General features: G+C 39.1%; 1 protein-coding gene across 1 annotated transcript; it reads left to right on the top strand.

The window, feature by feature from the left end:
• The first annotated feature begins 1533 nt into the window (after window positions 1-1533).
• Window positions 1534-10488, top strand: LOC126375915 (alpha-tocopherol transfer protein-like). Its single transcript, XM_050023007.1, has 7 exons — window positions 1534-1628; window positions 4962-5104; window positions 7451-7604; window positions 8237-8341; window positions 8425-8572; window positions 9118-9334; window positions 9860-10488. Exons 2-7 carry the CDS (start codon window positions 4966-4968, stop codon window positions 10012-10014), a joined length of 918 nt encoding a protein of 305 aa, XP_049878964.1. The 5' UTR covers window positions 1534-1628; window positions 4962-4965; the 3' UTR covers window positions 10015-10488.
• Window positions 10489-12063: the final 1575 nt, after the last annotated feature.

Here is a 12063-nt window from a genome sequence, read left to right as displayed (position 1 = left end):
AGTTGATCTTGAACAAAAAGCTATAATAAAATGATCAGGCGTACATTACGATAATATTATTTCACACAAAAGACTTCAACGCGAGCAGTTACCTAAATTATTATGATTACATAATACATCATTTATGTACATAAATATTATGCTTGTAATCTTTTTGGGTTGAGCACAGTCACCCATAGCCATAGCCCATAACGTCATAATACGCTCTATATGTATATAGCTGGAGACAGGTATACAAGGTGGCCTAAAGGGTTAATGTTTGAAACGAAAAAATAGATAGAGGGCTTATTGGCTACCAGAAACACCTCAATGTTTAGCGATTAATTACAGTTTAGGAGATATTCTCGTATTTCTAAAATAGCATTAAAGCTTAGGACACCATCAAATTACGCGCGACTGTCGCTCGGCAACATACGTCATGGTAAATCGGCTCAGTCGCGCTGCAACTGCGGATTTATCTTGCAGCGTAACTGTTGTACTACTGCAGCACTGCATCCGTGCGAATGTCGCTCAGCGAGATAAATCCGTCAAGATAAATCCGCTCAGTCACGCTGTGGCTGAGGATTCATCATGCAGCGCGACCGTCGCGCGGTTGCAGCGCTGCAGGCTGCAGCCTTAAGCATGTACCACCGCTGGGCACTAACCTACCTTAATTCAATTAATGGAGTAGGTAAGAACCATACTCCACTATCCTTCTCGAGTCAAAGGTAGCTATTATACCACCGATAATTATCTTGCAAAAATATTAATTTTTAATCCTTAATGCTTCCAATCGTACCTAGAAAATTAATCCAATAAAATACATGTATTATATAACATTAAGAGGGAAAAACAACAGTTTGTCGCTTATAACCCATTGCTTCTAAACCTGTACGCCCGCCATAGAGCACGGAATAAAATTATTTCCAATCGCTACTAGATGTGAATGTTGTAATAAATCCTGGCTATCACGAATGGCGCTTCGGTAACACAAAATACTCAATGACCTCGTGGTCCAGTGGTTGAGCGTTGGGCTCACGATTCGTAGGGCCCGGATTCAATTCCCGGTGTGGACATATCACAATAAATTACTTCATGGTCCCTAGTTTGGTTAGGACATTACAGACTGATCACCTGATTGTCCGAAAGTAAGATGATTCGTGCTTCGGAAGGCACATTAAGCCGTTGTTCCCGGTTACTACTTACTGATGTAAGTAAGTAGTCGTTACATGAGCCATGTTAAGGGCCTTTGGCGACTCAATAGTAACCTTGACACCAGGGTGGATGAGGTTGGTACTCCACCTCACAACCCAAACGATAGAAGAAGAACACAAAATACTTACCTAGTTTTGTTTTATATATTGCGTCTATTTTTGGGTACCGTCCCTTAGCGGGATGTTATGCTATTATTTATAAGAGAAGCTGATACCGATAAAGGCACTTCTAAAACATTTAAGGTGGATTCCATGCTCTGTGGCAATTATAATTAAGGAGTGTAAGGACAAAAAGGTCGTAACAGCCACAGGAAAAGTCATTCTGGTTAACTAGCGGACAGGTAATACGAGTCACTAAGGCTCATTGACTCACAAACTGTGCTGGCTTGCGCGTGCGCACGAGTGCTAGTTTCATACTGATTTCACATTAATTAGGTAAGAAAATTTTTCTTTATTTAGTAAAATATTTTCATTTTGTTGGGGACATTCAGAATACGGACGTAGTTTGTGTATTTTTGTTAATTATGTTTATTTTATAAGATTGTTTAGATTTTTCTTCTGAATTACTTAGGAAGAATTCTAGACTCTAATCCAGAACATAGGTAACATACGTATCTAGGTCATCATCATCATCAATTTAAGAGCCACGCTCTTGTCGGTGCAGCATTTTCCATGCTTTTTTTTAGGGAAAAATAGGGCAGTGGTTTCCCTCTTGCCTTCCGCCCCGCAGTACTCTGTCTGACGCTAGTGGGATGGCGTCCAGAGTAGTCTATTACAGAGCCATACTAGGACTTCTGTCCTCCGCCACTGAATAGTACTGACAGTATCTAGGTATATTGTATAAAATCTTTTTCGAATCCTGTTCAATTGGAAACATATTGTGTCTATACTTAAAGCCGGAAAAAAAACGCGTGCTTTTCAGAGCAGGTGACTCAGACACAAAGTATTTTTCAGCGTCCCCACCGAGAATCGATCTTGGAACCTGCAGATAGACCTACCGACTCTTGTATAATTCGTAATTTGTCCGTAACTCTGGTGTTTTTCAAATCCATTGCAACAATTCCCTTCTGTGACAATGGAAAGTTGACTACATCAATCACTTAAAATAACCACTCAAAAATAACCCTGACTCCAGGGTGGATGAGGTTGGTAATCCGTCTCACAACCCATAGAAGATGAGAGGAATCACTTATTTACCCGACTACGGAAAAGCCAAAAGGAAGGGTTATAGTTTAAGAAGTATGTTCCACTTTTAATTTTGCGTACCTTCTTATAGGTTGCCTAAGTTGGCATTAACTACTTGGCCGGGAGTATGTGACACTGTATCTCATATGATCTGATCTTAATAAGGTATCAATCAATTTCAATTCAAAGTAAATTAGTCCCGGCGTTTTCGGGATTGAAAAAGGATACGGGATCCCGGTATACATCGTCCCCTAACATTATCCCGTTTTCACAGGGTCAGCTTACCTGACAATTTGAAAAATCCAGTTTTTACAGAAGCGCCTGCCTGTCTGACCTTCCTACATGCGAAGGGAAAACCAGCTCAATACAGGTTAGATCACATACCTCCGAAAATGTATTTCTCGGGAATGTGGGTTTCCTCACGATGTTTTCCTTGACCGCTGAGCACGTGATAATTATTTATGATCCAAACATGAATTCGAATACAAATTCGACAATGATTGGTTTAGGCCTGTGCTGGATTCGCACCTGCGACTTCAAAGTGAGAGGCAAGCGTTCTACCAACTGGGTTACCACGGCTTCCCGGCTTCACGACTTTACGGGATCCCGGTATTGATATCTCTATTTTCTCTTCATCTATGTGGCAATGTCGCGGGATACATATCGGTCGACAAAATGTATCTTAGCGATGATAAGGCTTAATCTTTTAACTTTTAATAGGCAATCTGTGCTACTGAGTGTATAAAACAATAGGTAAGTAATTAATTAAAAAATCTTGTTTTAACTAGTTATTCCAGAATCAACAAAAAAGTATATCTATTTTATATTCATAAAATGTTTTATTTTTATTGTTTGCCCGAATTTCAATAATAATACTTAATTTAAATAATTGTGGATAATTCTTTTGTTATTAGGCATGGTATTAATGTATATTATTGTGATTGTCAAATATGATATGATTTTAAATTACTTCCGTTTTTGCAAGGTCACAGTTATGGTGGGAATTTATTTTTTAAATAAGTATATTCTCTATTCCTATAAGCTACAGGGTAGACAAGCCACACTCAGAAAAAGTGCTTAGATACAAATATATTTTCGTCTTTATTATTCCAATTTTGAACGTGTAAGTAGTTAATGTCATTTGCGGCAAATCTGCAATCGGGCACGTCAAGAAAAGAAAAAAAAAATGCTGTAAATGGGTTATATAAAAAGTTTTGACTTTATTTTCCCTTACAATTATGTAGATTGAAATCTTTCTCTTACTAAGTACATACGTAAACACTACAACTGCAGTTGCGTGCATTACGACCTTGATTTGAGTCAAGTTACATGTAATTCACTTATATCACTTACTTTATGCATCAGCGAGTGCACTGCTAACTTGATTCTTCATGGTAATATAACGTTTATTTTTCTTGGAATCTTAAGAATTATTTGTTTATAAGAATTTCTTTTAAGTTTATATTTATTTATCCCGATGGGGACACTGTCGAAATCACTTTGTGATCCTTTGTTTGGTAAGGACTTTTCAGGTTTGAATCACCTGATTGTCCGAAAAAGTAAGATGATTCCGTGCTTCGGAGGGCACGTTAAGCCGTTGGTCCCGGCTATTAGCCGTGAAAACACTTCCACCAACCCGCATTGGAGCAGAGTGGTGGATTATGCTCCATACCCCCTCGGTTGATTGAGGGGAGGCCTGTGCCCAGCAGTGGGACGTATATAGGCTGTTTATGTATGTATGTATGTATTTATTTATCAATGAATTCAACTTTATGAGTTTGAATTCATGTTTGGATCTTAGATAATTGTTATTCGTGATAGCTCTGTTCGCAGAACGCGTGAATTACTTTTAGTGTCACGGGTTCGAATCTCGGCTCGTGTTATAAACCACTCAATTCGATTTTGTGAGTTTGAATTCGTGTTTGGATCATTTAAGTCAATTAATATCACGTTATTTGCAGGATATATGTGCCCGATTAATAGTAATATGTTCGCCTCCTATTATATGGGGTTTAAATATAACTCGTGAGAAGCGGGTGTAGGTATATACACCTCTGCTTATACATCAATCAATCAATCAATAATACTTAATAATAAATAATAACATCATCTCGTGGAACGATAGTCCCGCTCATCAAGTCTCGTAATTAATGAATAACTTATTAAACGAGCAAATAGCTGTACTTTATAGTGTTCAAAAAGTTTCATATTAATTTAAAACTATGTTGACGGAGCTAACTGCTGTATTTTATTATGTCTTTATTGTCTCACCAGCTATCACGATGGTCTAACAGAAAGCTCGGTAAGATGTAGGTACGGTCACGAGCATTAATATTTGTACACTTTGGTACCATGTCGCATTAACTTTTTTGACAAATTGAACTGTAAGTTTCATTAAATGTCAAATATGTTAGTGCGACAGAGTCTTAAAGTGGGTACATTATATTGCTCATGACTGTACTTAGATCAACTTGCGATGGATGTACGTCTGCCTACCACAATTGGTATATAGTCGTGAGCTTACGTTATGTTTATTTATTATGTCAAAACGCTAGTTTAATTCGTTGCATATACATGTTTCAGAGCCATGTCGTCTCCAGTCCTGGTGAAGGAGATCCCCCTAGAGAAGGAGTACAAGAAGGCGACCCTTATCACCCCCGCTGACATCAGCAAGCTCAGACAGTGGCTTGACACGCAGCCGCATCTGCCTGCCGACCTCATTACTGGTACAACCAATTCTCTCTTCTAAAAGTGTTTTTTTGTCTGTTGGCAAACTTGATAAAATAAATAAATTGCCTGGCTTGGATGAAGTTACGGGATGAATGTTAGTTCTTTGTAAAATATCTGCAGAAGATTATGGTGCTGATTCCTGTACAAACCATCCAATTTTATTTTAAGTTATACCTGTCATTTTTTTATCCACCGAAAAGGAAAGGGATGGATAATCAACAGGCATAAAATTTATGGAACACACGTAAATTTTAGGCAGGAATTATAAAAACCCTCCCAAATTTATATAATGGCCAATAATCCGACAGAATTAAATTGAGAGCACACGTCAAACGGGTTGCATACCAGCGAGATGCCTATTTTATTCGCCCGGGTTATATTAATTCCTTTTAAAATTAACAGTTGTCAATCATTCGTCCCTTTCCTTTTCGGCGGACAAGAATATGACAGGTATAACTTAAAGTAAAAGTAGGAGGTGTCTGCAGGAATCGGGGCCAATATTATAAGCAGTTAATTTCCACACTATAAGAAAGATTTAAAGGAAACTAAAGTTAAAGCACATAGTAACGGGTTCTTACCGCGTTTACATGGAGATATGAGACTCCCGATATTTCGACACTGTTGCAAGTGCCATGATCACGGGATGACTGATGAGATTGGAGTGGAGTAGGTAGATCTATAATTTAACAGTTTTTTTAACAGTGTCGAAATATCGGGAGTAGCATATCTCCATTTAAACGCGGTAAGAACCCGTTACTATGTGTTTTAATTAAGATAAAAACCGCGTAAACTTGAAACTAAAGTTGTAATTCAAATTACATCACTGATTAAAACCGATTTCATACAATAAAACAATTAAAGTGGTTATTATGGTCACAAAGCGGAAAACCAGAGGCTGATCGCCTTGTCATTAGCAGGTTAAAGTGTACATTGACCAGTACTGTTATTAAGGCACGACATTTTCCTAGCAATTATTATGCTACAATGTAGAAACCTGGAGTGATGTTTTTTATGCGTTGCGTTTACGCAACGCCATGGTATATGTATTAGTAGTGTAGGTACCTCATTTTTGCATGAGACCTTGGTTTATACGTTGTTCGACTTAGTTATTTCAAGATTCCTTTTTAATTCTCACGTTTTTGTAGATGTCTAAATTTTAATACTGGTTTGATATCTCGACCAAAAAAAAGTAAATGTTCCAAATGTTATTAGCATCGGGTTCAGGTTCACCTTAATACTGTAATAATTAGTTAGTCATCATCATCATCATCATCAGCCGTCCGACGCCTACTGCTGGACATATGCCTCCCCCAAGGATCTCCACGACGATCGGTCCGCTACAAGGTGGACCGACGATCTGGTGAAGGTCGCGGGAAGCTGCTGGATGCGGGCGGCAGCGCAATTAGTTAGTAGTTACACCTAAATAAGTCAAAACCTAAATACTTAACACAAAATCACCGTTTTATTATTAAAGTTTTTTTGTAGATTTGCCTCAGATAAATGGTCAAAATTAGGAGCGTTGAGGACTTGGACTCGGTTATTTAGGACGACATTCGTAGGGGTCAGTATACAATTTGTAATTCAGGTAACAGATAGAGGTCAGAAATCTGTGACCAATCTGTATGAATATAATTAATATTACTTATCTGATACGTGTTCAAGAGAGAAGGCATCATAATGATTTTTTCACTCGTTTTCACCGTCTGTGAACAGCGCGACATTAGAGGTCGTGGACTACTGAGTGTGTCATCTGGATATGGTTTGAGTATAGAATAAACAATAACACTTACTACGCTGCCTAAGCGCCTAAGGAGTAAGATGGTGAGCTGGTGAACGCTTGACTTGCAACTCTTGCGGCACGCGATAGGAATATTTTTTTGTTATGGAGAACGACGAATTTATTAAAAATATCATAGAAGAGCAGCTACAAGGAAAAAGATGAAGGGAAGACCAAGAAGAGTTTACATAGAACAGATTAAAGAGAATACGAACGTCGTATCTTATAAGGAAGTGAAAGAATTGACCTTTGATAGGCAAGAATGGAGAATGCTACAGCGACAAGAGCGTGGCTCTTAAATTGGAGTGTTCGGGTTGTGTTAGAGGGTATTATCGTGGCAGTCATCATGAGATTGAAGTTGTAAAGGGTCCTATTTCACTAGGACGCCATGGCTGTGCCACCAGTAGTATATTATGTGGGATTCATTTCCCAGCAACAATTTGGTTGCGCAACGAGAGTATTCCGTATACAACTGGTGTGTGGCGCCACAGGGTGTGAAGTCCATTCATTGATTAAATAAATATTCCCATGAAAATCACTTTACATTAATCAGTACCATTTCCAGAGTTGGAGCTGATCCTGACGTACCACTGCTGCGAGCGCAGCGCCGAAGTATCCAAACAAGTGTTGGACCTCCACTTCACGTTGAAGACACTCTTCACCAGCTTCTTCAAGGACCGCGCCGTTGATGCCACTGTCCTTAATGCGGCAAATACTGTGTGAGAAGTTCATTCATACATACCTAACCACACGCCTCATTTCGCGATTATCTGGGCACCCTTATGCATGTTGTTTTAAATTTTGTACTGGATGAGAACTCTCAGCGCTCCCCATTTTTCCGGCCAAGTAGTTAATGCCAGTCTATAATCATTATCATCTCCCATTATTAACCTGTTTTTCACAGTATCTGCTTACCTAACCTGAAGACTTCACAGGTCCGGTTTTTTACAAAAGCGACTGTCTGTCTGACCTTCTAAGGGGAGGGAAAACCAGCCCAATTCAAGTTAAGTCACATAGCTCCGAAAATGCATTTCTCGGGATTGTGGGTTTCCTCACAATGTTTTCCTTCACCACTGAGCACGTGATAATCATTTATGATCCAAACATGAATTCGAAAACAAATTCGGCAATCACTTTGTGATCCCTGGTTTGATTAGGACATTGCAGGCAGATCACTCGACCTCTCAGCAACACGAGAGAAGTAAACCTTATCGCCTTCATAATGGTCTGTCATGTTTGAGGACTCATGCAGCTGAACACGTTCTGTTTTTGAAACGCTCCCATTCCAGCATCTAGAAGTACTTCAGTATGTCATTTATTTTAATTAATTTCTTTATTATTATAATTCCAGGTTGGCATTGCCGTTAGACATGCGCACAGCAGAGGGCTATGCCGCTTTCTACGCCAGACTCCTGGACACGGATGTCAAGAAGTTTATCTTTTCTGATTCCCTCAGGTCAGATATACTCTTATGTACATAGCCAAGACATTCACTTTAACGCAGACCGCTGAAATAAAAATGTAATGACTTGTCTCCAGAATGGTGCTCATGTTGCTAGACCTGTGGCATCTAGAGGAGGGCACGTGGCCGGGACTGGTCATCGTCATCGACCTGGATGGGCTCACGCTCGGACACCTGGCGCGCCTGGAGCTGCTCGCCGTGCAGCAGTTCCTATATTACTTGCAGGTTTGAAGTTATTAGTTGTCGGGGCTGACGAAACTGGTCTTTTTCAAGCTCGTGTGCAAAAGGGCTCCTGTTATACGTTTTTGATACAGACAGATTGAATGAGATTAAAATATCCCATATTAAAGAGACATAATCGCTAGTCAAACTTCACCGTAGCAACCACACACATGCAATTGTACGTTCAGCTGCATGTAGTCGTGACTTCAATTTGGCGTGATCGGCAACGGTAGTTGTACACGACTACAGCTGAATGCGATGCAGTCCTTTTTTTTTTGACAGAATAACTACGCTGTCGGTGTTTACATCATGCCCGGTGAATGCGTTCTATGGCTTTACTTTACTCTTAATCCAGTTAACAAAATCGTATTAGTCGGCCCGTTTTACCAATTGCTAATAAACTGTTCTGATAGCTGCTGCCACATAAGTATCTGATAGCAGTACACCATCTGACAGATACAAAATGTATCAGCTAGATATCAGTAACAAATGGTGACACAAAAACTAGTAAGTAGTAGTAATGTATTACGTTGACTTCTGATCATCAGGAAGCGATGCTGGTGAAACTCAAAAGCGTGCACTTCTTAAACGCGCCCCCGTTCATGGACAAGCTGATGATGATCCTGCGGCCGTTCATGAAGAAGAAACTGATGGACATGATCAACATCCACCAGGTCGGAGCCACTACCATCGAGAAGTTCGTGCCGAGGGAAGCCATGTCAAAAGACATCGGGGGAGAGTTCAAGACATTCCAACAGGCTAAAGGTTTGTTGATAAGATTGACGTAACTCAAGCTTGTGATCCTCAACGGATAGACTAACAAGTCTTTAGAATTGCAGCCACAATTGGCATTGAAATTCTAAGATGGAAATTAAGACCTAACCTGTGGTGGACTGGTTTTCCCTTTGCGGATTGGAAGATGAGACAGATTAATCACTTTTGTAAAAAAAACAGACATGTTAAACCTTCAGGTTAGGTAAGCGGACCCCGTTAAAAAGGGAAATGTTTGATATAATATATGCGGAGGAGTAAAGTAGGTATTATTGTGTAAAGATAAACAGACTTATGAGGTTTTTCTAGTAAAGACTCACGAATAACCCCACGGTGATTGCACCGCCAAGACAACCAAACCATAGTTGAACTGTAGTTCGTGGTTCCTAAATACCTACAGACATGATGAAATCTACATACATATATAAAATCACGTGTTTTTCCTATTTAGAGCAGGCAGAGACCACGGAATTTCGGAATACAAACACCACAATACAAATACCACAATTTCTTTTCCAGATGACATAATAACAAGACTAAAATTGAATGCGGACTTCTTCGCTATAGAGAACAAGAAGCGAGTGACGGAGTCTTTAAGGCCGGGCAAGCCGAAGACCATCACCGACATCTTCGGAGGGATCGAGGGGTCCTTCAAGAAACTGGATATTGATTGATACTGGGGGTTATAGAAGGATTAGAGGGAGTTAATTTGAAACATGTTAGTTGCTCATTAAGTATAATTTGTGTGAATCAGCTATGCAGAGTGTTAGTGACATCGATCGTAACGAATACTGAAGGGGATGATTCAGACCATGATTCTGAGTTGATACCAAGTGGAATTTTCCGTCTCAAAAGTAAGGAATTGAAAACATGTGACTAAAAATTCCACTTTATATCATCTCAGAAACATGGTAGGAATCATCCCCTTCAGTATTCGTTACGATGTCACTAACACCTTTACCTCTCTGGTATACAAGCGCTCCACGCAAGGTATCTAGTTAATTTACACGGGTTATACTTGTAAGATAGTTACTACTAAGTATGTATAATAATAGCATTTAGCTTACTTACATCTTTTTCATTTGCTGGGAGGGCCTGTGTGTTAAATGAGTTCCTCTAGTTATTAAATAACTTGTAATGTACACCTACATAGATTTTATGTGTTGCTATTGCAGTTTCTTGTCATTTCTTCTCCTCGCATTTCTTCAGCCATAACACCTTTTATGTTTAAATTGACTTTCAACAAGTTTATATAAATGGTAATTATGTATGTGAATCAGCGTGACGTATATTGCCCGTCTGTGGGATAATAATATTGAATATATTTTTAGGTTATGTTTTTTTCTACGGTATCTACAACAGGGGGTGGATCTTCAAACCGTCCATCTATAATAAAAGTTTCTTTCTTTATTTTATCTCCCTAGCATTACCCCGTGCACAGGGTCCGTCGCCCACTTACTTAAGAGATTTGACAGGTCTGGTTTTTTACAGAAGCGACTGCCTGTCTGATCTTCCAACCCGCGAAAGAAAAACCAGCCCAATACAGGTTTGGTCACATACCTCCGAAAATGCAATTCTTGGGAATGTTGGTTTTCTCAAATGTGTTCCTTCACCGCTGAACACGTGATAATCATTTATGATCCAAACATGAATTCGAAAACAAATTCGACTATCATTGGTTTGGTTTGGTAGAAGATTGGTTTAGGCCTGCGACCTCAAAGTTAGAGGCAAGCGTTCTAGTGGTGGATCTTCGAACACCGGTCGTTCAAATTCAAATTCGTTTATTGTAAAAAAAAATGTAGTAAGTACATATATGTTAGTAATAAAAAGTAATAAAATAGCAGAGACGTGTGCTGGCTAGCTTTGCGAGCCTTAATTAAGTATTTTTTTAAATATGTAGTCGTTAAATTTGCTGTGTCAGGGAGGATTTAGCGGCTCAATAATAATCCTGACACCAGGTTTCATAACGCCAGTCATTGACCTAATACCCCAAAAGGACGTGTGGTCTTTTCACGTGCACTATGTACATGGTACGTACATTAATCTATATCGTCTTCAACTGAATTGGAGGTGGTGGCCCCGCGACAGAGCATCACACAAAAGGACAGAAGAAGAGGAATCCAATGCCTGAGATTTTGAGTTAATATCAAGTGGAATTTTCCGTCGCAAAATCCACAATTTTTTATATTTTTTAAATTATTTGCAATTCTATACTTTTACGATGGTAAATTAGGTACATTTAATATTAACTCAGAATAATGAGCTGAATCATCCCTCTCAGAATTCGTTGAGATGTTACTTACACCCCATACAAGTACATACAGGGTTAATGCCATCTGCAGCAAATCTATATTGTCACATCAAAACCAAAAAGAAATGCCATACAAGTACGTAAGGGTGTTAGTGACACCGTAACGAATACTAAAGGGAGTGATCCAGATAATGCCTCTGAGTCGATATCAAGTGGAATTTCCTGTCGGAAAAGTTATGAAAATTTTAATATCTTTTTGCGACGGAAAATTCCACTTGATATCAACTCAGAATCATGATCTGTAGTTTTCCTGTCTAACCTGTTGCGAAAGAGACAAAATAATCAGGACAATGTACTTTTGTGTCAGCTGTCATTCTCATCAAACTATATTTAATGAAGTAGGTACAGTATATAAATATACGCTATTCCGTTTCACGCAAAACGTCTTATTAATGATCGGTGCAATGACTGG

The sequence above is a fragment of the Pectinophora gossypiella genome, chromosome 20 (genome assembly GCF_024362695.1).
Source record: "Pectinophora gossypiella chromosome 20, ilPecGoss1.1, whole genome shotgun sequence".
Lineage (NCBI taxonomy): Eukaryota > Metazoa > Arthropoda > Insecta > Lepidoptera > Gelechiidae > Pectinophora > Pectinophora gossypiella.
The sequence above is the reverse complement of the archived record's forward strand: the minus strand, read 5'-3'. Positions and strand labels throughout refer to the sequence as shown.

Excerpts from the sequence above, each read along its gene's own strand:
- LOC126375915 (XM_050023007.1), top strand. The coding sequence starts at position 4,966 with ATGTCGTCTCCAGTCCTGGTGAAGGAGATCCCCCTAGAGAAGGAGTAC. Across the intron at positions 7,605-8,236 it reads CTTAATGCGGCAAATACTGT|GTTGGCATTGCCGTTAGACA; the intron begins GTGAGAAGTTCA and ends TTATAATTCCAG. Across the intron at positions 9,335-9,859 it reads GACATTCCAACAGGCTAAAG|ATGACATAATAACAAGACTA; the intron begins GTTTGTTGATAA and ends TTTCTTTTCCAG.